The 26,220-nt window shown below is 38.7% G+C and overlaps 1 protein-coding gene and 2 long non-coding RNA genes across 10 annotated transcripts; 2 read left to right on the top strand and 1 right to left on the bottom strand.

Moving 5' to 3' along the window:
* Positions 1-211: 211 nt before the first annotated feature.
* On the bottom strand, positions 212-25,681 carry LOC100648677 (C-terminal-binding protein). 7 transcript variants are annotated; one of them, XM_048408010.1, is made up of 8 exons: positions 25,296-25,681; positions 7,660-8,103; positions 7,254-7,541; positions 6,979-7,167; positions 6,758-6,847; positions 6,383-6,539; positions 5,352-5,529; positions 212-4,984 (listed from the first exon to the last, which is right to left on the bottom strand). In XM_048408010.1, the coding sequence occupies exons 2-8, from the start codon at positions 7,855-7,857 to the stop codon at positions 4,654-4,656; spliced, it is 1,431 nt and encodes a 476-aa protein (XP_048263967.1). In that variant the 5' UTR covers positions 7,858-8,103; positions 25,296-25,681; the 3' UTR covers positions 212-4,653. The 7 variants fall into 7 exon arrangements, with proteins under 7 accessions (XP_048263967.1, XP_048263962.1, XP_048263968.1 ...); XM_048408005.1 differs by having other exon boundaries at positions 212-4,987; positions 25,296-25,680; XM_048408011.1 differs by having other exon boundaries at positions 212-4,987; positions 6,398-6,539; positions 25,296-25,679.
* On the top strand, positions 9,455-11,751 carry LOC125385537. The gene is made up of 3 exons (XR_007224931.1): positions 9,455-9,732; positions 9,814-10,191; positions 10,273-11,751. It is a non-coding gene; the product is annotated as an uncharacterized LOC125385537 (long non-coding RNA).
* Positions 12,453-20,489, top strand: LOC110119499. Of its 2 annotated transcripts, none has more exons than XR_007224929.1 (3): positions 12,453-19,800; positions 19,901-19,977; positions 20,037-20,489. It is a non-coding gene; the product is annotated as an uncharacterized LOC110119499 (long non-coding RNA). The 2 variants fall into 2 exon arrangements; XR_007224930.1 differs by having other exon boundaries at positions 12,454-19,603.
* Positions 25,682-26,220: the final 539 nt, after the last annotated feature.

Raw genomic sequence — 26,220 nt, 5'->3', positions numbered from 1 at the left:
TCATCACCATCATCACCTCCTGAATCGGAACATTAAATCGAAGGAAATAAAAAACGAAATGTATCGGCATCGTTATAATTTTAAAAAGTATGCACCCGCGAAATTTCTTGTTCGTTCACTTATACGTTCACGAATTGTTTACAAATAGGTCAGGATAGGTTAACAGGGTATCGCAGATTTAGACCTACAGCATCCACCACAGCACCGTTGATTATTGTACAAATATTGTATTTATTATAATTATTATTAATTATAATATTAATGTTGCTGTTTTCACCATCTTCAATTTTCATTATGTGGCTTTTTCTCTTTCAGTTTGCTTCTTTTTCGTCATTGTAAAACGAAGGTGTTTTGGCGCCATTTCCATCGAACAAAAAAAAAAAAAAGAAAAAAGAACGACCTCTCTCTCTCTCTCTCTTTCTATATATATATATATATATGTATATAATACTAATACATATATATATATGTATATACATATACATATATTATATATATATATATATATTAATATATAATATATATAATATTCGTATGAGAACGACTAATTAAAAACGGATGAATGAATATGTGAGTTCTTTTTTGTTTGTAATCCCACAGCATCAGGACCCACATACTTTCTCGTAGAAAGAAGGGGGGAAAAGGAGGCTTCATATTTGCCGGCTAGTTGGTAATTAAGTGCGTAGATATTGGTTCATGAATCCTCGCATTAATTTACCTCTCTTCACAATTAAAACTATATAAAAACAACTCTCTCCGTCATTTAGAGTAGTATCTCCTATTCATTCGTCAAAATTCTCTCGCTCACGCTCTCGTTCTTTCTTCATATATATATAATGATGTATTTATAAGTAATAATATTCTTGAAAAAGAAAAGAAAGAAAACGTATGTATAATGTTCCTACGTTATGTACCGGTACGACTTGTTGCAGGGACGAGCTGACCCCCGATTCTCTATATTGAAGTCCTCTAAACAAACTTGCAGCTTTTTGGACCATCTCGTCACGCGACAAACGTACCACGTGTAGCGTGTACGTAGCGTATCTCTATTTAGAACTGTATAATGTCATCTCTGTCACACTGTATGTGTCTCTGTGATGCTTTATGTTTTCATTTCTTCCTTCTTTCTCTCTCTCTCTCTCTCTCTCTCTCTCTCGCTTGCTTGCTCGCTCGCTCGCTCTCTCACTCCTACATCGTCTCATATTTATCGATCAAGTTGTTGTTCGGTAATTTGATCTTTACAACAGTTGGAATGGTTTGTCATTCGCTTGTGAAAGCTTCGAAGTAAAAGCTCGTGTAAGGTGCATATTTAACCCAAAAGCATCGATGAATAATACCAAACAACTCAGTCTATTTTTGTCTTCCGAACGACTTTAAATAATATTAAGAAAAAAAAAAAAAAAAAAAAAAAAAGAAGAAAAGAAAAAATCCTTTCATCTGACGTAATATACATATGTATCGATCACTGAGAAACTGAAGAATTAATCGTCTATACCTATATATATATATATATATTTATATATATATATATATCACTTTTCTTCTCACAATATTTGCACTCCTCTTGAAATACGGACACGCAGTGTGTTGGAGAGTTGAACGCTCTTTACAACCGCACGACAATTCCGAAATGGCGTCTAAAATTAATAACCAACGCCATAACGACGATCCGCAATTATACATGACAACGATTAACCATCGCGATAAATTTTACTTTCTCTCCGACAAAAGAAACGATACAAAAAAAAACCGAATAGATATGTGTGTCTCTAAAATAGATTTTTCATATTCTTCATTTTTTTTTCTCTTTTTTCTTTTTTATTTAATTATTATCATCGTTTTTTAATAATCTTTTTCTCAAAAAATTGTCCATTTTGTCCTTTCTTTCATCTTTTTTTTCGTTTTTTTTTTTTCTTTTAATGATTCATCTTTCGATAATATATTCAAGTGTTCGTAACATCGCATTTTTACTTTACTTAATACAATAATTAATCATATTATAATTATCAATTAATAAAACTTGTCTCTGTTCGTACTACCTTTCGCTCGTGTGTTCTTTCGTTCTCTCTTTCTTCCGTACACAATCTCGCTCACTTAAAGAACGCTAACCGATAGGTATTTATCTTCTCTGAAATGTTCTCTGAAACAATAAGTGGTTTTTTGTCCCTTTCAGAAAACACAAAAATACTCTGTATCAAAATGCCACTTATCGACGTTACCTATTATTATTATCGTTATTTACGAATTTAAACACTTCGGATGAAGATGCTGCATTCAATTACGGAACGTTAAGGCATTCGTGAGTGTAACTCGAAAAAAGTACAAAAATAGATGCCACAAAAATTAAAGACGACACGTTTTTCTCAGTTTATTGAAGCAATTCGTTTTACTATACACCCGCGTTGATCCTATCGTCACCAATAAGTTTTTTTTTTTTTTAGCAGTAAACGGCATTCGTGAAAAGGAGGAAATTAATTTTTTATCTGCAAAAGTCATATCATGTCCCATTCAAAAATATATCTTCCATTCGCTATCATTCTTAACAATAAATTCTTGTACAATAAAAAAATCATATTTAACCCTAAAGTTCATATTTCTGCAACTTAAACAATCTCGCATTTATATGTACACTTCAGATTTTCGCATGTAAAATAAAAAGAAAACTTACAAAATCGGGAGAATTAGAACAATCGGAATTTATAAAATTTCAATTATCAAGAGCAGTTTCTTCCCTTCTCACGAATACCATTCTTCTTTTACTAAGTTTCTCAATACATGTTTAATTTGTTTTACCGATCGGTGCGTGAAGGCAAACAAACCTTACTTTGATCGTACATATATATCGTAAGGCAATTGAAATGCGTCTGTTTGTATCGGTAATCGACATTTAAAAATATGAATAAATCAGGCATTCGGTTTTACCAAGTTCTATTCAGTACTATCAACAACATAGTGATGTACCACACGCTTGAGAATGCCCCAACGGTTACACATACTTCTTTACAATTTCCTTCGTTACTTTTAGCCACTTTTACCACAGGTAAGATATACTTCTTACCTGTATTCTTTTTTCTTTTTCTCTTCCTTTTATCACGCAGCATTTTCATAATCTTTAAGTGAAACATAAAAATGTATCTGTGAGCAACTACATTTTCCATTTTAATATAATATACTAACACTGAGAGTCACAACGTCCACGAAAGAAACAAAGTTTGTAAAAATTATTCAAGTTGCCAAATTATATATTTATATATATGCTCTCGGGAGTATGGTTCTCTTTTAAAAACAAAAACTAAAGAGCATGCGCGAACCCAAATACAGTGTGGCAAAATAATGCATGACTTCGCTTAAAACATGTTTCATGTTTGAAATGAAAGAATATGAAGGATTAAAACATATAATATATATATATATATATACATATATATACATATACACACACGCGCGCGCGCGCACGCACACACACACATATATATACGGTTTTGTGTGTGTGTGTGTATCTGTGTATATATATTTATATCGAACAGGGAGGTTTTTCTTTTATTTATAGTATTAGATGTTTTCATGGAATACTAAACTATTATGTAGCGCAAAAATTACAAATGGAACTAATGGAAATACGAAATAAGAAATTCTGAAATTGTTTATTCCCTACGTCTCGTTAAACCTATTTAACTGGAAGCGAAATATCATTGATAAAACTTATACAGGATATTTAGGCTAAACTCATTAATATGCTTTTCAACTGTGTGCCAGATGTAATGTTCACCCATGTTTGATTTGTACTCTATGACTAGCCAATGTACTTCTCGATGCTGCAGGTATCATTATAAAAGGAAGAACTGATCATGGGCCTGAGGAACTAATTACCAATCTTGATCGACCAAAGTTTGATTAAACTTTGATAAAAACGGAATACAAAACACAAAAACAAAAAATCAATGAAACTTCATTTTCCTTGTATTTGCTTTTTCTTTCTGTCATCATTTGTGTTGTCTAAAGTCACATGCGGTTTAGTATGAAGTGAATTATACAAAATTACGACACAGAGAATTCTTACCCACCGTTTGTTATTTCCTCCTTTAGCCGCGACATCTTATAAACTGTCATCATTACTGCCCAACTGTATTTGGTTTGGTCACAATGTTACATCAAATGCACTATTCCAGGAGTCCACCAAACGCAGACTCAAGCTCATCATACATGCGCGCGCCATTCACACATGCCATGCACACACTCTACATCGATACGTACGTGAAACACGTGTACACTACGGAGAACACACGTTTTAAACGCACGCACAGCAGCAACTCAAGCAAGGCAAACCTCGATCTTTCTCTCCTACTCATTCGCTCTCCCCATTGCGTGTTCTTCTTCTCCGCTTTGTTCTCTCTCTCTCTCTCTCTCTCTCCCTCTCTCTCTCTCGCTCGCGCTCGCTCGCTCTTTCTTCCCGCCTACCCCCCGTTCTCTCATTTCACTCTTTCTCAAGGATGGATTCCCTCGAGTTCGTCGGAAGCAGCGGACAGATTTTTGGGGCACATCGTGCACGACACACGTTAGTCAATCGGCCATTTGTCGTCGGAGGTCGTGTGTGAATGGCTAAGGGAAATTAGATCGGAGGGTGGTGCTGGAGTGGACGTCGGGGGTTCAAGGTCAACGAGGGCTCGGTGCAGGTGGGCTTGGCCGGGGGTCAGGCTCGCTCACTATGCTGTGTGGTATACCGGTTAATCCAGCAGTAGGAGGAGCTGAAGTAGGGCCTCCAGCCCCACCGCCGCCTACCGTTGGACCCGTGGGGCCTGTAGGACCCCCGGCGCCTGCACCGCCTGCAGAGGAGTTCGGTCCGCCACCACCCCCACCACCACCGCCGCCGACGACGGAATGCCCACCAGGAGGTGGGGGTGCAGAATCGTGAGGAGTCGTTGAATGCGCCTGTTGAACGGGCAGCCCCCCGGAATAGTATCCGCCGTTGATCCCCTCAGGGTAGCTGCTGGAGAAAGCGAAAAGAAATTGGCCACTTCGATAAATGCCTTTTACAAAGTGCCCAATCGATCTTAGGAAATCCAAAGGTTCGAACGCTTCTAACCACGTTACTTTACACACTCGATTCTCTTTCCATGTAATACGAGTTAACATCTGCTTGAAAATCTGTTTCTGTAAAAATTACGATATCTTTTTCCCCGGTGTAAGAGAAACAAATGCAACGATACTAAAAAAAGTAATACCCTACGCTGATTTCTTTTTTATTGATGTCTTTTTCTTTTTCTTTTTTCTTTTCTTTTCTTTTCTTTTTTTTTTTTCTCTCTTTTAAGTTAAGCTGAACTTTCTTTATTTAACATACGAACGAAGCTTACCCGGTCGAGGAAAGGAAGTATTCCTTGTTCACACAGTTTCGTAAGCAGTCGGGTATGCGACCGACGATAGCTCTTCGTATTTCACTGGCTGCCATCTCACGCAGTTCGGTGCAGCTTGCATCGCTGTAGAACGCTGCATGTGGTGTACACAATAGATTGGGTGCGTCTTTCAAAGGACCTATAGAACACACACAGAAATACGCTACTTTACTATCCCTTCAATATTCATGAATCAATTTTCACGCGCGCGCTTCACATTAAGCAAATCCAATAATAGCGAAATCAAATTTGTATATATAAGCAATGTACAGTAATATACATGATTGATTAATGAACTCATTAATATTGAATACACTATAATACTATGTAAATAAATCATTAAGATATCGTCATGTAATTAACATTTCAGAGCATTGGATTATTAAAATGTTTCAAAAAATCATTTTTGCAGACGATATTTTAAAATGTACAGTAATATATTCAATATTATACTAATATAATAATTATCCGATTTGTTCGGTATTGTGCTTTATATCAATACTTGTCAGCTATAAATTTTCTCTCTGTAATTATATTCTTGCGTACATATATGTTTTGTTGTTGGTTGTGTTTGATGTTGCATCAACTGCTCATAGTTATTAGCGACTATATTTAATTTTTAAAACTCCTTTCGTTTCTTCTGTATATCAAGAGTGCAATGAAACAAAACTATTTGATTCTATATCGTAAACTGCGTAATATTGAAGTTTTCCTACACTTTGCAATAATTTATATTTACGATATAAGTAAAAATATATCCTTTTTCTACTATCTATACGTACGAAAATTTGAAATTTTACATTTTGCATATCTTAAATATTTTTCTTTTTCTTTCTCGTTCTTTTCTCTTTTATTTCTTTTTCTTCTTCTGAGCGTTACCTTTGTCGCATGAGCTTACATTATCCAATAGCGAAGAAGGAGGATCAAGATGATGAAGGAAAACGTTAGTTACGTGAGAGAGGGGTTAGGTGGTATGGATAGATAAAACTCACACTGCGATGACTGACCCTGAAAAACATTGTATGGCTCATTTTCGTGTACGTCAAGTGCTGCTGCACGAATTCTGCCTTGTTTCAACGCTGCGGCCAAAGCGTCATCATCAACCAGACCACCCCTTGCTGTATTGACTAAGAAAGCGCCAGGTCTCATCTACGATATAAGAAGTTAATGCAAATAAAATACAAAAAAAAATACAGAATTTATCGCAGATAATTTTAATCTTTAACAAGGTTGTTATTGCATTGTTATTGCAAGATACATTTACAAAAAGGAAAGAAATTTTCCTTTTAAAAAAAAAAAAAAGAAAAGAAAAAAAAAGAAAGAAAGAAAGGAAGAAAGAAAACCTTTTCAAATTTGGCATGTAATACCTGTTTGATGGTGAATTCATTAATAAGATGATGATTGTGCTCGTTCAAGGTACAATGCAAGGATACACAGTCTGACTGGAATAGCAAATCCTGTAATAAATCATATAATTATACATTTTTTTTATAGAATATAATTGAGATTGCTACACTATTACACTAAACAAAAAAAGAAAGAAAAAGAAAAAAAGAAAAGAATAAAAACAACAACGTTGATATCAAACCTGTAATGTGTAGACCCTGTTAAGACCAAGAGATTTTTCAATTCCGTCTGGTAGGTAGGGATCATAAAAAATGACAGTGAAACCGAAGGCTTTGGCACGCAGGGCAACTGCAGAACCAATCCTGCCTAACCCAACTATACCAAGTGTGTCACCCCGTATCCTTGCACATCCTGTTGCAGCTTCCCTGACCTAGGAGACATCACATATCAAATTGGACTTTTAATATTTTTTGCTACGTAACAATAAATATACTATGCACATTTCAAAATTCTTACTTGTTCTGGACCTGTGAATTTCTTTCCTTCGCGTACCATGTTTGCCAACCAATATGTACGTCGATATAAATTTAGAATAAGACAAAGAGTAGTGTCAGCTACTTCTTCAACACCGTATCCAGGCACATTGCACACAGCGATGCCAAGTTCCCCTGCTGCTTTGACATCTATATTATCTACTCCAGATCCAATTCTTACAATGATTCGTAATGTTTTGAATTTTTCGAGATCTTCCTTTGTCAGAATTATAGTGTGCCACATTAGTGCACCTACTGCCTCATTTAATACCTACAGGAATGTTATAGTAACATCTCGATGAATTAATACAAATAACAAAATAAAAGATGTTCCTTAATCAAAAGAAATTTTAATGACACAGAATACACATTATAGACAGATAACGTACCTTTTCATGGATTTCTGATGTCGACTGTGCATCGCAGAAGGCTACTGTTGCAACATCTTTGAGAATTGGCATTTCAATAGAACAGTCTCGACCATCTAATAAAGCCACTAATGGTCGTGTCTGAATGGGTCCATTTGCAATAGGACCCCTCAGGCTATCCATTCGAGGGCGTTTGGGCATCATCTTCCGTTTGTCCATCGGTCAAACAGCCCCCCCAATTTTTATATTTTTCACTTGTACTTTCAGTGTCACTAAGAATATCTGCTTTCTTCCAAGGAAGTCCTACAGTCCACTGACAAGGAAGCCTCTGAGTATATCTTAAAATACAGTTTTGCACTTTTATGCTTTGTCACACAAATTGCTTCTCCAACACTGATTTCTGGTCGGTTTTTGGACAAGGACCGCCGAACCTCCAACGCATCACGACTTGTTGAACACCGTCTCCTGAAAATTTCAAATAGAATACCATTTAAGATATAAATCACTTGAAACCTGCCATACTTATATACATAACATAATAATATGTCTATTAATGTATGATGTTGCAATACAGTAATCAAAATATCGCTTATGCAAAGTCCACTAAGTAATAATAATGAATTAAAATTATTTATCATTTCGTAGTAATCAACTATACGTACATATTTTGCAGTTTACGTAAACAAAACTAAATTGTATTAGAATTTATTTTATAAATATTTGATGTATGAATTATACATATTAAAGATATAAAATTTGCGGTAAAATTTCTAACAAAAAATTGTGCCAATTACATTTATACCTTCAATAATTAAAATATTGAGAAAGAAAACGCAATACGTATGAAGTACGAACTTCGGTCAATAAACATACATTTCGACGCCTTCATGAATTTCTTCGTAGAAAAGAAATCCATGTGATACGTATGGTTGCGAATATTTCACTCACGGATGTAATATCATGCAATGAATAGTTCGGCAAGATATTGGTACTCAGTTAAGTGAGAAAATTTAGCATTACTTTATTTCACAGAAAACGAAACACCTAACAGCGTGTACGAAACCGAATGTTTTAGGTTACCTTGAAACGCGCCGGCTTAACCTGCGCAGTACGCGTGTCCAACGCAGTGATAGAAGCGCTTGGAAAATATAAGAAGTTTCAAGAATATAACGTCGGTGTTATGTCAAACAAAAATACGTATGAACTTTCTACACTTCGGTGTGAAACAGCGGTAAAAAGTATTGCACAGGACACACCATGTATCGAGAACGAAATTACTAGCTGGGGCAAATGTTTTTGGAACTGATAATAGAATGCCTGGCTTTGGTTAGTGGGTCGACGTTTTCAGCCCATTTTCGGCAGCAATTGTAAACCAATCATGATGCATTTGCACGCTTAATGCCCGATTAACTGCTTAGTAACTCATAAATTCCAATTCTCAGAATCTTGGTATCTACTAATATGATCAATACGCAAGCAACTATACGAAAACAGAAAATATGTTCGATAAGAGTCGATTTAGTACCCGGTGCTTTTATATGGCGGAACGGAAAAATGCTGAACCAGCGAAGTTCCATAAGAAAGTAGAGAAACTGACACGTGGCGCCCTCGTCAGACGCCGTCACCACACGACAATTAACCAAGATCATCAAAAATGAATCAAACTTTCTTCGAAGTACTTCAATATGGTATTCTTGACAATTGGTATAACCTAGACTAGTACTACTTTCGTGTAGTACTATAGAATATTCTCTGATAAACTACAATTCAAACAATCTTCTCTTCTCTGTTCGGAAATAGAAAATTCTACATTACTTTAACTGCTTTATGCTAAAGAAATTGCGAACAATCATACACTTATCGTTATACCCTACAATTAATTTTCAGAGCGCGTTAATAATCGTCTTAAATAGAAATCCATAATGTTAATTTTCTAGCCTGTTATGTCAACTATTTTTCCCCATTCAGTTTTTTCATTGACACTCAACGACACAGATTGAGATCTCGTTTGTTACAAGAGAGACTGTTTGCTCGCAGAGATTTCTTCAGTGAGTTTACAGTAGTTGGCCCGCCGTAGCAGAAACATTCTATGTGGTAAGGTTAATATAAGATAAATGATACACATTAAGAATGTTTAATCTGTGGGTCAATACACACAAGCAATCGGAAACACAGTCCGCAGAGAAGGCTACAAAATGAGATCGCTGCTGGCCTCAGCGAAAGCGAGGATGCGATACTAACGTAGAGTGCAAACCCAAGCACTTTGACTTGGGCACATGTTGTGCCAACTCAGCGAAAATGCAAGCTCATATCATCAAAAGGAGGAGAGGCAAGGAAGCGAGATTAAGCCCTTGTTCGACAGCTGGCAACGTATATCATACGTAATACACGTACGGTTCGTAACATGGAGGAGCAATGTGTTGAGGAAGTGCGCTCAGAAAGAACATTTTTATTTATTATACAGTTCCGCGCATGAATAAATGGTCACGATGATGAAATATACCCAATGTTACTATGTTAGTTATAATCTTTACTTCCTCCTCGCACTTACGAGTAAGTAAATAAACAAATATTACAAGACCTAATATTCAAATCTATCCTCTTTTTTTTTAAATTATTATTATTGTTTTCTAGATGATTTTTATGATATGAATTTGTATTATGAAATGAAGGTTCGTTAAAATTTTATCAATTAACAAAGTACTTAGAGGAGCCACGCATCATCTTGTATGTAATGTTTACAACCTATAACAAGCTTCGCTTGTCAATGTTCCTTACAGCAATGAAAGAGCTTCTCAAAAGTTATCAAAAGATATTCTAGAACGAGTTAAAAATTCATCGAGCTTTTAGAACGAACGTTTCGACTAAGCGGTCGAATTCAACCCTTTAGCTTAATCTCAGTGTGCAACAGAGTTTTTCGAGTTACAGATACAACGATGAAGGGTGGCGGAGAGGATGGTAGCGAGGGAGGTGAAGGAGATGAGGGAGGAGAGGGGGAAAGCAGAGCAAGGGTGGGGCAACGAAGCTGCCGGTGGGATGGGGAGCTATGAGGGCGAAGTTATCCAATTATTGTCTAACCTGGGAGCAACTTTACTTGGCGGAGAACCGTTGGTGGGAGGGAAGCTCGTCCTGCCAGCTCTCTCCCTTCCTACAATCGAGCCACGATAAAGTAAAGTTTGTTTCAAAACTTACCGCGCGGAGAGGTGACTAGGTTTTTGTTAGTGACACGTGAAATTCAAACGACTTCAATGCGATAATAATCGCGGCAAATTTTTTTATATCGACCGGCAAGATGAGACGGTGTATTCAGATTCAAGAAGGATCCCATAAATTAAGTCAAAGGTTCATTAATAATACGATCGCTACGAAACTTTTTCAGCGTGAACATTCAAGAATACGGCCACGTCTTATGAATATGTAATTAAGCAAAAGAAGATATAGCTATTAATTAATTAAGAATTGCATTATCCTTAAGTTTAAATTTAACTAATCGCAAATTAGGATAAGTTACATTATACGTTTACTTTGAGCACAGATTTCTGTTATTATATAATAAGAGTGTTAATATATTTGTAAAAGATATGTACATGCATCTTTTATTCTTGTTTCTTGAAGTCATACAATATAACGATATTGTAAAGGACGGATGTGTTAAATATTCCGTGATAAATATTTCTATTAATATGCATAAGGAGTTAATTAGAATCAAACCATTTCGTTATAACAAAACCATTATTATTTGAAATTCGGTATTAGGAATGCTCATTGATAGCGAGCTAAAAATAAACAAGTCTATTAGGAATAGTACACTAGCGATAACATTCGTTATAATGACGCATATGGCATCGTGGAAACCTTTTTAAAGCGATGTATTGTTAGCACCAATAGATACGTATTTTAGGTCAGTTTTAAACACAAATCACGTCATTATTTTAATTACTATTCTAAATGTTGAACATATATATATTTTAACTTCTCTCATGTTTCTTGGATAGATCCGGTATATTATGCGCACGTAAATTTATCGGTTATAAAACAATATCAATTTTTAAAAAATTCTTCTACATGCTCGGAAATTTCATGTAATTAACCAAAAACCAAAATCAATCTTCACGTTGCAAAGAATAAATTTTCCTTGTAACAATACATGTTTATCGATAAATGCGAGCGAAACAAGGAATTCGTTCAAATTACGAAATAAGAATAAAGAACATGAAAGAAGATACTCGTCCAATTACGATGATAAAAATCGACGCGCCATCTGCGAGCCATCGAGAAACAGAACAACGCGGCCTCCTCTTTGTAGAAACAAAAATCGGTTGTACTCTGCGCAACGAACAACAGACGCTTAAATAAATACCCGTGGCTGAAAAGAGAGCGAGAGTTTGTTCTAAGTTGTAAATGTAAAAAAAAACGAACGAAAACGAAAAAGAGCAAAGCAAACGGGGAGAGGTGTGTGTGTGTGTGTGTGTGTGTGTGTATGCGCGCGCGCGCGCGCGTGTGTGTGCGTGCGTGCGTGTGTGTGTGAAAGAGAGAACAGTAAAAAATCTGTCGAGTACTAGAATGGAGAAAGGAGCAGAAGAAACTTGTCCAATTATGATGACGAGTATCGGTGTCGGCATTCGGGCATTCTCATCCTTGGGCACAACGGAATGGTCGGCAAAGGGGTAAAGAGAGGGGCTGTTGCTCTGGTACCTTCCGCCTCCACGTTCGTCTCCTCTCCAGCGGGCAACGAGCGAACGGCCATGAGTGTAGAAAGGGAGGGAGGGAAGGAGGAAAGGGAGAAGGAGAAGAGGAGAGGCGACTACTTAAAGTTGGCGGAAAGTTTGGTTCGGCAGCAAAGTTAACTCAGTTAAGTTCTCCGCTCCTAAAGCGAAACTTCGGTTCTCCAACGCCTGCCCTGCCAGCCTGGTTGCCTGCCTCTGCCTGGCTTGCTCTCCATCCTCTCCCTTCTCTCCTTTTCCTGCCGTGTGCCTTCGCCCTTTCTCTGTCTCTCCCTTCGTCTCGCGACCGTGCTTCCTACTGTCTTGGCCATCCTTCCTTCCTTCTATATCCATTCCTACGGTGCTCCACGAATAAGCAATGTGTTTTGGAATTATCACTTTTCCGCAAACTTTCGTCACGATGTTTCGCCGCGGCGATCGATCGGCATCGACCCGCGCGCGACCGGTGTCACTCTCGTTTGCCTTCTGTGCTACTCTCTCCGTGCACCGGTCGCGTCAATCTAGGCCCAGGCCCAGGCCCAGGCCCAGGCCATCCATTTTGCAGTTGGAACAAAACGTTTTCAAGTATGTACACGCGGATGCGGTTACGAGGGGCAAGACTTCTTTTTTCAGACTTCCCTCGAGCTGTGAGTGTTTGAAGAAAATTTAGGAGTTTCATGTGCCCGTTCTTGAGAGTGTTGCTCTTAAGATGATTTGCATAAATTGTTGAGCTTTCGTATGGATATAAAGTTTGAGGTGTTAAAGCTAAATGACGTAATTAAGGCACCCTTTTCGTATGACTATTATCAATATGATCGATGCATTATTCATATGTATGGTGTACATATAAAATTAAGATTATTATATGAATTGTTAAAAGATTAAACATTTTGAAAAGATACACTTTATTAGATATAAGTCTTTGTGATTATTTCTTGTAATATTTCTGCATAAAAGTTCAAGGTCAGTCATTTATAAATTGAATTCCTTTGCTACCGGCTAAAGATTTCAAAACACAGTATAAAATTTCACGTGAAAATGGTCAAAAGTAAAAGTGACTTGGAAACAGCTAGGTAAAGCCTGTAAACTTCGACGAGACGTTTCAGGAAGAAAGATGTTTCTCCCACTTCCCTGAGAACTCTGCCCCCTCCCGCGTTCAGAGTGGCAGGCAACGATCGAAATTCCAAGACGAAGTTTACGAGATTCCAAGGAAAGCGCGAGTTTCGCTCGCGTTCATCGTTGCCTTTCTTCGCATACGTACGTATATAGGAGCTTGTAAGCATCGTTTTGTAACAGATACCAGTCAGCATCAACCGCGTACTGTCCCTCCTTTGATGGTACGCCCGAGCAAAAAAGAAACCGGTCGAGTCGGTACTTACGAAGAGGTTTAGCTTTCAGGGTTCATGTATGTATGTACATAGTTTGAAAAGAAGTTACGACCGTTCTTCTGGCCAAACGGACGGAAAGAACTTTCCTGCGCCAATAATTTTTTGGAGCAAAAAAATTACTCAGACGTGGAAAAGAAGCAGTTTCGTATTTAGATGTTTTAACTAAATTGTAAATGGTTTCGATGTTGCGCAAACGTTATTTCCTGGTACTTCTTCCATTACTGAACTAACATTATCAGCAAAATTTTACCAATCGCGACTTGCAAGTTATCAATGCTCTCACTAATAAATTCTCTTGGATAACAAGTCTAATAAAATAGTAAAACAAGCAAAATTCTACAAATGAACTTAACAAATTATTCGACATAAAATTGTAAAAATTGTTTGTGCAGTGAAAGCTTGTAACAAACAACTCATTACATGCCAATATACTAATATTAACAATTAGTAGTTTATTAGTATTTTTAACTAGTAAATTATATCAATCTTTTACATTACATATATTAAATATATCATTACTAAATTACTGTGCAAGAGAAGAGGACACTTGCTATTCAGTTGAATGTAAAATGGGAAATTATTAGAAAACACTCTACAATTGTACGCTATTACATGGATTAAAATTTCTTTTATCTTTTTAATTTAGATTTTTTACAAATTTCGAAAATGCAACTGGAAATGCGCAAGAACCGTCTTATTTAAAGTAGTAGGAGTGAGATAATTTATTTATAATAATTTGATAACGAGATTATGTAGGTAGAAATCTTTAAGTAAACAGATAATACATTTGAAGATCATAAGATACGCATGATGATTCATAGAAATGAAAGATAATACTTCGTAGGACATACATATCTACGCGTTAAATCGAATGTAGTATGTATATATTTATGTGGAAAATTTTTGAAATTAAATTTTTGCTCCATCATATCGAATTAACTGATTCTTCGTCAAAGAGAATAGATTAAATCCTTATTTCAATAATTTATGATAATACCGATAAATCAATTGATAATGTTTAAAAGAAAATACGGTAGCATTCTAATTACTCCTAAGGTTTTTCTTAATAACGACAGCTTATAAATTATTGTACATATCGCTTACGTTCACGCGATATTTTTTTTACATACTTATTTAATATGTAAATTCAATTCATGAAGTATTACTATATACCTGTGAATCGTCTCGAATTATTTTGAACATAAGACTAATTTTTCCGTACCGATAATTCGCTTAATATTTGCTCTTGTAACATACTAAAACAATTATTTTTTTCTTCCTCTTTGTAAAACTAAAAGGATTTGTAAATTAGCTCTAATATGATTTTTAGAAAATTTTAGCAAAATAAAAAAGATCGAGAGAAAACAGAATAAGTAAGGAAAGGAGAAGAAAATAGAAAAGGAAAAGTAATAAGAAAGCAAGATAAACAAGAAATGGTTGAACTCTGTAAATTCATTCGCCGCGTCGGCCTTGAGATCGCACTCGGTTCTGCAAATGTCGATGCACATGCAAAGTGCGCTCGAAGCACGAACCTCCGTGTCTGCCTCCTCTTTTACACACTGATCGATATAGGTGCACGCATTAATAACTTGCTGCCTTTGCACCGTGACAGTCAAATCGGCTCATCCAGTGACTCATCCCGGCTCGCGAGAGTAGTATTCGAGTTTGTGCGAGTCAACTTGGAAAACATTTGGCTCGCTACGTTTCAGCATCGTCCCTGGGCGTTTACCTTGGCAAACTATTCCTCGGCAGGAGTTACGGATCCATTCAAGCGCCGCGCGGTTCGTGTTCGCGCAAAAGGAACAACGGCGATAGCAGAAAAATTCAGCGTTAAAGATTCCCAAGTTGGTGGAAACTTTTAATTAGCCACTGACAAAAGGCGTCGCCAGTTACGTTCGTTGAACAAAAGCGATAATAGGAGCAACGACGGTAAACTGACGGTACAATCGTTCGTCGCTTCAAACTTTCAACCAGTAATAACCTACAGAGCAAAAGCGTGCAACAGAGTGTACGTGGGAGAAAGTACAAGAGCACGGACTCGTGTCGAGTCACTACACACATTCGTTGCATTCATATCTGAAACCTTGAAGACAGAGAGAGGCCGACAGGTGGCGAATGGAACGACTCGAGCACACGGAACGCTTCTCAAAACCGTTTAACATCCGTTTAACATCCCTTTAAGCGTCTCCATGCCGGCCGACGAGTGACGTTAAATCAGATCTGACCGTGCGCGCGCACGGTCGCGGTCCGTTCGAGTATTACGATGCAAAGAATTGTTACGGCATCTCTTGTACGAGAGATCCATCCATTCGCATAACTCTGCCTCACTACTGCGCCGCGCGGTCGGGTTAAGAAGGACTCGATCGAGAAGCATACATAAAAAGAACAATGCCAGTGCGGCTGAAGACATGTGCCAGCTCGTGTCTCCTTCTATTCATGGGTAGGGGAACGCGATGAATATACCCTTGTTGAGTTTCAAAGTTACATACACTCCGTCGACTTCGCCAACCCCTCCTTCTTTACGGTTCCCTATATCCTCTTCCGCTCTGAATCAGAATTTTCCACATAAACCGCGACAACTTTTCTTATTGTTTCCGCGCCCATTCTAGACGCGCTTCACGGAATAAATCACTTCCAAAGAAACAAAGAAAGTTGTTCGTAAAACCTTCCATACGCTACTACTACACACTATGCCTCACTGGATATATTAAAAATACAAAAGAAAAAATGAAAAGAAACAGGCTCAGCAGTAATCATTATTATCGTAAATACGTTCAAGAAAGTACAGCGAAATTCAGCGAATCGACGACAAGATTTCCAAACAAACCGGTTCGAGCTGAGAACCTCGTAGTTCTAATTCTAGTTGAGAAGAAACTTAGCGAGATATTAAATTAATTTGAGCGCAAACGCAGTCAGGACAGAATTTTCCCATGCGAGATCTATCCAACGAAATGAATGATTTCTAGAGGCACGATAATCTAAAGAACACATCGTTCGGAGAAATACACAATACTTACACACATCTATCTATGTATATTGTACGCGCTCGACGCGTTGATTAGCACAATATCTCAAATCAATCGAGCAAGGAAGGACTAATAACTCCTAGAGAAATGATAATCCATTAGCGAAGCGTAATGACCTATAACCCATTAGGCGCAACGGTTACATGGAGAACAAATTCGTCCACGTATTAGAGCGGCCAATTTATAACTTACTTCACGCTCGCTCGCGTCCCCGCGTAAGAACGTCCGAGAACGGCTCAAGTATGTGAGAGAGTGCGCGTATAAAAGCGACCTCACGGGGCCGCAAGTATATACAAACGATTTTCTCTCTCTCCTGTATGCGCGCGATTCACCAGCATGGAAGCAGCAGCAGCAGCAGCAGCACGAGCACCGATGAGTGAGTCCCGCGTACACTTATTTTCTCGTGGATGTACCCATGTACACCTACGTTCGTGCTTGCTACGTAATACGTACGCAGAGGACATAAAACTTGCTTCTCGTGTCTTCCCCGTCGCTCTTTTGCCTCTTTTCCCGTTCTCTCTCTCTCTCTCTCTCTCTCTCTTTGCCCTCCCTACCCCTTTCTCTTTCTGCTGTGTGATCGTCCCCAACGTTCGTCGCGTCAGCTCGACCTATGCGCGCGCGGCGCACACCTATACAGAGTTACAGCGGGTTAGGACAAGTGCGTAGAGAGCGGCAGAGAGTAGTTTCATGGAGTTTAGTTCCTCGTAGTGGATATGGCATCTTGACTCCTAGTAGTGGAGTGTGGCAAGCAATGGCCGGCCCGATCGATGTCTCGGCAACTTCCCACCCTCGACAGTCTGCCCCTCTCTTCACGACACGTCCCCTCCTCTCACCCTCGCCCCGCTTTGGCACCCAACTCTCCGGCTTTCCTCATCCCAACCGTCAGACCTCCCCGTCTCGCCCAACCACCTCCCGCTGTCCCCATCCTCCGACACATCGAACTAAATCCCGGAGCTGCTTACTGCTTCCAAGTCTGTTTACAATGGCGATGCGCTACCCCCATTATCCTGGGGTCGTACTTCACGTTCGGACTACATCACCTCAATGACGACAACGACGAGTTTCTTTTTCTCAACTTTGTATGTTTCTTTCGAACGATCCACACCTTTTCTCTCTCTCTCTCTCTCTCTCCCCCTCCCCTCCCCTCCACTATCCAATATTCACGTAGCAGCCGTATCTCTATTTGTTTTATCTCGTTTTATAGCGCGATTCCTGTAATCTGAAGTATTTCAGACATTTCCAGGTATATACGCGTATAGTATATTTAGCTTGGTCAATTTACTGGAAGATATTCCAACGACCATAGTTATGTACAGCGTACTGTGGGGACCTTCTTTGACTGAGCAATGAATACGGAGATACATGATGCGCGTCCGTTACTATCTAACCAATTACATCTCGATATCTGAGTGATCTAAATGATCGAATGCTAAAGCATAGTCGATAATTTGAAGAAGAAACATTGGTAATAATCCTTAAATGCGTATTAGAATATATGGGACGTATTTGCATGATTACGAATAACCAATTTGTTGCAAGTATGATCAATGACGTCGTTTCTTTTGCGTGTTCCAGACGCATTGTTCCACGTTATTTACGTAATACATGTGCATTTATCTATTATTATAGCTATCCATGTCCGTTTTCCGCAAGACTGGCAGAAACGAATAGCAATATCTATATTTTCATTCCATTGTACAGGCATTGTAGAAATCGATTGCCTGTAGCCTGAATAGCATAGCAGTAATTACGCTTTTCCCTATTCTCGATTATTTGTACAAGAAGAAGCGGCCCATGACGAAAAGAAATCAGGGTGCATACGAAACAGTTTCCAACGTTCCGCTGGCTGCTCGCATAGAAATTGTCATATATCTTTTTCGCGAATCTGTACGACACGCTCTAGTATCTATCGAATAGCACTTGCGAGCGATACCGGGGCACTTAGTGGTGGAGAAAAAAAATGCCATTGGGTCCAATCTCGGATTTATAAACGTTTCTCTTTCTGTAGGTTTCCGCGCTTTAATATCCCAAATGAAAATACCTCTTTTAATTGACTAATTTATAAGTAGTATTTCTGTGTTCTTTTCAATCGTGCTCAAATTAAGAAAACACTCACATATTCAACGCATATGATACTATGAGATAAGTTATTATCCTTCTGCATGAATACAATTGCAATGAAAAGCTTCAAGTCAACATATCCGGTGAAATTACTATCTGTCCGAATCGCATACAACTGGCAGGAAACGGCGAAAAATGTGCCCTCTATCGTGCAGATTTTTGATTACACGACATCTAACGGAAAGCCCCGTCCTCATGCTCGACGAAACTTGAGCGACGAAACCGAAAAGAGGAGGAGAAACCTATAAGCTCGTCTCTCTCCCCTGAGAGAAGTATAGCATACCCAATAGTTGAGTCAGGTCAGTTTGCTAGCCTTACATAAAAGAGGCTAAGTAACGACGAAGAGAAAGAAGATAGGAAACGTTATAAGATATACACACAGGACGAACAGGGCAAACCTGAAGAGAACAGTGCTGCGGGAGAAGAGAGGCATCGAGGCAAGGAGAGTAAGGGCAACAAGAGAACGGGTGGGGGCACCTGTTACAACCGACCAGACCGTTCTTTCGCTCTCCCTTTCCCTCTTTGTCGTGCACTCATCCACATGCCACTTAGGCTGTTACATTGAAATTTCTACGGAACGATCGGATATATACAGCGCTTCTAAAATGAGCGAACAAATTTTGGATGTGTATACTACTACCATAAACGTTTCGTCCATAATGGGACACGATGAACTGCTCGTGCTTACTATAGACAGAGACTACTACGCTAATCGTTTAAACGATACGTACGTGTTTTGACTTGTCGATACATTTATGTATATAGGGTGTTCTAAAACAGAGAAAAGCATTTGGGATCTAATAGGATAATCTGGTTGCTTCTAATAAAATTTCTAAAATTTTATGATTAAAAAATAGAATAAATATTATCATTTTTGTTAGTGTAAAATAGTTCGTCGAGCTTTATTTTTAAATTCATATTAAGGTAAGTTTCCATATAAAAAATATAATCTGTATTTTTCAGTTTTATTAAACCGATGCAATGCTAATTTAACGTTATACGCACACTCTATGATTTTTTACAGTTACCTCACTTCCTTACATAAGTAGTATCACCTACAAGACAACTTGGAGGAAAGTTTGAATGACAATATATAAATAGGTATGCCCATAAGCTTTGTGTAATTGTAGTCATCCGATAAGTTGTATTTCTCGTTTCAGCCAATTCCTGGGGGCCTTAACGATGTTCACCTTGAGGATGGGAAAAGATCCCATGGACACGGAGGGGAAATACTCCCTTTCGAGTTATGGCTATCTTTTGTTTGCGACAAAGGTTTGCAAGGATAGCTGGCTAGTTTGCAAGCGTTTAAAATTGAAATAAGTATTCACCGTTAACGGTTAGAAATGGTTTTCTTTCCTAACAGAAAACTTCTCGCACGTTCTCAAGCTACTTTGAATTCTGTCACGCGAAACTAGGATATAATTTGAACATTGGCGACGATAGCAGTGTAAACGAACAGCTTTAACTATCTTCGTGAATGAGATTACAAATGATATATTCAAATAATTGGATCTTAACCAGCACCCGTCAACAATCTAATCGAAGTAACTATAATGGAGATAAGTTATGTATGATTGGGTGTAGCAGGCCAGATTAAAGTTATTTGACATTTTTCGAGGACTATTAATCACAGACATTTTTCAAGGTCAGTTTCACCTTGTCAACTGAGGTCACATATTCCTATCATGTCCATGTAATACAGATACCCCAAAATACGTTCTGTAAGATAAGGTAAATTTTCCTTAATTGTTTGTAAACCACTTTCATAAATATCAACAAATATTTTGTTATCATCACTAGGTACTTGTCGTCATCGATACTTTTATAAAAATAGTATTTCGTAAACGACTAGCTAAAACTATACTCTATTCAACTCGTCAAATGAATTCGGGACATACGTTAAAACGTAACAAGTAAGTATTCACGGTGATTTTATAAAAAGAAATTCAGTATGTTTTTCTTCTAAATCAGAAAAATCCCTGTAACGAACAAAAAATGACTGCGACCTATAAAAAAAAGTCACTTCCGCGGCTGTGAACGTGGGATCTGTCCCCCATCGTGAAGGTAAACAAAACGCACTCGAAAAGCTTTGGTCGTTTATTTTAGAAACAGCCTGTAGAGCGCCGCTTCTCTCTGCAGCCCGTGGACAATCGACGTAACCACTCTCTCGTGCCTTTTACCGCACTTGTACGGATCCCGGACGAAGTGTAACGATGCCGAGAGATCGATAATAACCGCCGCGGTTTGGTTCCACCCGAGCCTCGTACGAGACAGGGACACTTTTTTCCTCCCCCCCCTCTCGACGATCCTGCTATCTCTCTCTTTATCTGGCCAGCTTTCGTCATCTCTCCTCCCGTTCCTCCTCGTGGCGATTTCACGCTTTAATTACGCGACAAAAAATGACGGAAGAGCGACGACAGAGAACAAAGCCTACACAAACTTCGCTCGTGCATCCTTGTTTATACTTGTCGGCACGTTTTATTTTTTTGAAACTTTTATTTTCCAAATAAATGTTTATCCTCCGATGAAAATAATAGCCATCGCTGCATTAAAAAGGAAAAAAATCGGGAATCGATTATCCGTAATGGTACTTCTAATTTAATTACAAACGTTCGAGCAACTTAAGATTCGAAAATACGACGTTCGTTCATTTTTCGCATTATCGCGTCATTATCAGTGCAGGCGATAACATTTCTGAAGAGGTACATAGGTACGTGTTCCTGCGACGCATCTGCATCCCATCGAAGACTATGCAAGTCGCGTAATGAACTGATTTAGCTTAGCGCGCGTTATACGACACGCCAATACGACAAACAGGCAATAATAATCAAGGAAATTTTACAAACGCTTGAAATGTTGCTCTTATTTCGGATGTTTAATAATAGGTACACGGTAGATAGTTTTGTAAACAGAAAGTGACAGCGTCGCACATTTAACCGGATAGTTTCGTATTTAGCAAATGACATGACGTTGCTTTCGAGCGATACATAATCGCAACATACGTATCTTTCTGTGCGATCCGAGTCTAGAACAAACAATAACAAATTCTTTCTTCTGACGATCTCGTGGTTCACTATGAACCATGAATCATCGATAAGTAGTAAACCAAATGGCAAGAAAAATTCTAAGCCACGCACCGTCCCACGACCCGTACGCGCGACATATTCCTTAACCGAATTGAACGCGATATATGACCCGATTATGTCCAACCGTCAGTTAACGAGCACTAAGGCTACTATCGATCTACTACTTGACGAAACCAAATACCGAATTATAGTCGATATTTACAAGTAACATTTTGTCATAATAAATACTATATATATTAGAATAAATATATACTGTGATGTACGAATTGTCAGACAATTAACAAAGGGAACGCAGAAAATGAAAGGGTAATGTTAGGCGGACAGCAAAGATATTCTTGCAAGCCGAGAGGGCCTAAATGAAGGAAAAAGGCGATTGGTCAGTAACGGTGGCGCGAAAACCGACCTCCTTCGTTAAACTGAGAACGACTTAACTTTCTCGAAGGATAACGCCTTCCCGTTTCCTTTCTCCTGGACGATTGCAGGAGATGGATTTACGCGGCGCCAACGAGGAAAACGTAAATATACGCGATGCCGCGCGCATACACACGGCCAGCCGTGAGTGGGTTTCTAGTAAAAAGAAACAGAAGTGTCGCGACGTGAATACAGGTCACAACATCGCTGAATAAGCAACCGAGCGCGTGTATACCCGCTGCTCTCCGCGTTCAGCAAATTACGTAAGGCCAGAACAGGAGCTCGTTTAAATACCGACACAATCAACGATGAATAAGTTACCCGTGCATGTGGCGCGCGCACCGGCGCGGTGAAACGAAATAAGGGAAACGTACGCGACGCGTTCGTTCCATATTCGCGTTAAATTCGGCGAAAGTTACGCAATCCAACATACCGTTTGGCGCCGACGTCCTTTAAGACTTGCTATTAGCCATCGAACTACGCGTACATATCGAAATTTTCCACTACTTTCGCATCATTTCTACATTTTGTATCTCACATTGCGGTACACACAAACATCGAAAAGTATTTTTTTAATTTCCCACCATTCTTTCCCCTTTTTCTCCTTTTATCGTGTTCATTTTGTTTGTATAATTTTATTATTCCAATGTTAGGTATTGTTTCTCATTGGAAAACGCGATGTCACGCTTCTAATATTTTGCAGTCGTTCGAACCCTACACATTTCAGATTAGTAGGTCGTTAGCATGCTTTATCGTTTCGAACGGAAGCTTGTTAACCAAGTCCAGACAAGAACATCGAACTCGTGGAAAAACCAAACCAATGCGTGTGTTGAAGTTGAAGTAGAAGTGGCAGTGATTATGTTACAAAATATTTTTGAACTTCACTTATACATGCACGAAAATCCAATTATGTAAACTTCGTGATTGTGTCATTTTTAATTTATAAATATTCCTTTTGTATATTATTTTTTATTAAATAATAATTGCAAAAATCTTATCAAGTTATTAAACCGCGGAAGGACCATATAATTAATACTTAATTGGTGTTCGTATTATAATCTTTCTCAAAAAATAAATAAAATAACATGATTATTCTTTTTATCGTAACTCTTCGTTACTTCATAAAATTAAGAAAAACTTTCTTTTTTCTTTTTGAAATTAGAAAATGGTAAAAGAAATGACTAAAGCTAATTAAAAAATTGAGGATAGATGGGAAAAAGTCGACAAAATTTTAAAATTAATTAAGTTCGTTATATTAGTCGCGAACATTAAAACAGTCGTCTACAACTTTGTATTGTAAGAGAAGCAAGCGACATATCGAATCAATCAAAGGATGCGGGTTGCACGAACACGTATAAAAGATTCACGCGACAACAGCGGGACACCAGGAAACAGGACGGAAAAAGTTGAGAACCACTAAGTGCGTTCGCGGTGTCACCCACAAGCACGAATGATAATCGTTTTCGCAAAAGTTCGCTCGAACTCTGAGGAGGATGCTAATTTGTAGCACGAACGTGGTGCGATAATTAGCGACGCGTGTAAACGCGTTCCTAAATTATGTTCTCGCTTAAGAAAATTCTCTGGAATAGCGAGCGTGTGCGTATGTAAGTCTCTCGCGTGAAAAACGCAAAACACATTAATATGGTGTATAGCACGAGATAAATAGATATGAAGAAGACAGGCTGTCGACGGAAGGAGCGAGAGATACAAATGAATGATATTCTAGAAGCGTCTATCCAAATGGCGGTCAGTCGCATGATACGTACACTTAGCAGAATAAATGATTTACATCAGACTGTACTGCACCATAGGCATTTCGCTCCTCCGACATGCTCTTCGAACGGCAAATCAAACATTTCCAGTAACGTGATTTATTAAAATGCAAAGAGGGAACATCACGCGAACTTGATTCGACCGAGTTCTCAGATACGTGTAAGTACCTGTGCATACACAGATGGACGAAGATTGAAAATTCCCTGCGAATGTTTCTTTTCATAAATGAAATTTCAAAGCATACAGCGCGAAGTGCTGCCACCTAGTAATAATTCATAACAATTTTCATACTCGTCTGATATGTCAGAAAATTCGCCTGGTTCGCACGTGCGTTTTATAGCGTAACCATAAATCGAAGGGAAATCGTACGATTCGTTCCACGCGGTAATTTAACCGGTGCAGATCTATTTCGAACAAGCACCGTTATTATACTCCTTACGCGTCGTGATAAAACAGATAAGACGTTTAATTACCCATTGGAATCCTACTCGAAAATTAACATATTGTAATGAACTTGCATATTATAGTAAAGGATGTTACGCGTCTATACATACAAACAAGTATACCGAGGGAAATGTGAGAAGCACGAACATGTAACGTTTCATCGGAAAGGTTGAAGCGTTGCCGAAGGTCAACGTCAAGATACGATTACACACAATTCAATGGAAAAGAGAGTATTTAAGTGTCGAATAGTTCGGGTTTCGCGAGGCACGAGTCGAAAACTCTGTGTAAGTTTTTAAGAGTTGAAAAGTACGGGTACAAAGAGGAGAAAAGATAGAATAATCGGGCCAGTGGCGAGAGCGGAGGGCTGAATAAAAAGAAAGGCGCGTGGCCGTTGCTGGCGCGGCGTCTCCCGCCATATCACACTAGTCAGCACACTCGCACGCTAAGTGTCATACATTCGCCATATACATATAGAGAGACGGTGGAACGGTTAAACGAAGAACTATGTATGCACTGTATTGGTACGTTCAGAGTAGAGACGGAAGATAGAAACGCATACAAATACACACGCACGAACCCGCGGAATTTTCTCCGGTGCGTGTGTGCACGCATGCACCGTGCACACCAGGGGCCGCGCGAGCGACGCACACGGCGTATACCGAGCCTCTCGGCGGCGCGATCTACGTGAGAAAAACACTGACTAACCTGTCGGAGGCGATTCTCCCAGTATTCCTTGGTCCACGGTACTCCTGGGTACTCGTGTATTTTCACCGGCTACACTGCGATCACCAAACTATTCACTCTCTCACACGGCGTTCTTACGATTGTGTCTCGATCGGGGGTATAAACGCGGCGCCTTGACTCTGTATTACGATTCACACGGTTCTCGCGGCGTCCACGGGTGACTTCGAGCCTCCCGTGGAACGATACTCGCTCGGATACGGGCTCTGGGGTCACGCGCGCCCGCCCGACGCCCCAGTTCTTACCGAAAATCTCTCGATTCGACGAAAAAATTGGTCGACAATGCACGGAACTACGTTCGCGACTGTCTCCCTCGCTGGAGGAAAATGGCGGCCCCCGGCCATCCGAGTGACTCGCGCGCGCCACCGATGCTCTCCGTCACCGGCCGAACATATCCGAATATCACCGATCCTTTTCGAAGCCTCTACCGAACGGTTAAGTTAAATATCCACTGAATTTTTCCAACAATTTCCAAAAATATTTTATTCAAAATAGTATGGTTTTCAAGATTTTACTTATCGTTATATCTAATCACAGATGATAAATGTGTTGATTTTATGTTTATAAGCAGAATTAGTTTTGCTACAGGGCCATTAGCTTCTTCATCCTGATATCATGCATTTGAATTATTTAATGTTTACGAGAAATTTATACGCTTTTGTAATGGAAAGAATCCATAAAAATTTTCTATTTAATTAACATTTAAAATTAAAAAGTATGGAAATAACATGTTGATATTAGGGAATAATCGAAATAAATTTTTTTTTATGAGGGATGCACATGTGATTGTTTAAGATTACGATTATTTAACTGAAACCGAAGATTGTAACAAAGAATTTTTCAAAAGCTCACCTTTGTATAAAATCTTGTACACTTTGCGAGGGAAAAT

The sequence above is a fragment of the Bombus terrestris genome, chromosome 8 (assembly GCF_910591885.1).
Source record: "Bombus terrestris chromosome 8, iyBomTerr1.2, whole genome shotgun sequence".
NCBI lineage: Eukaryota > Metazoa > Arthropoda > Insecta > Hymenoptera > Apidae > Bombus > Bombus terrestris.
Note: the sequence above shows the minus strand (reverse complement) of the source record. Positions and strands in the feature narration are given on the sequence as shown.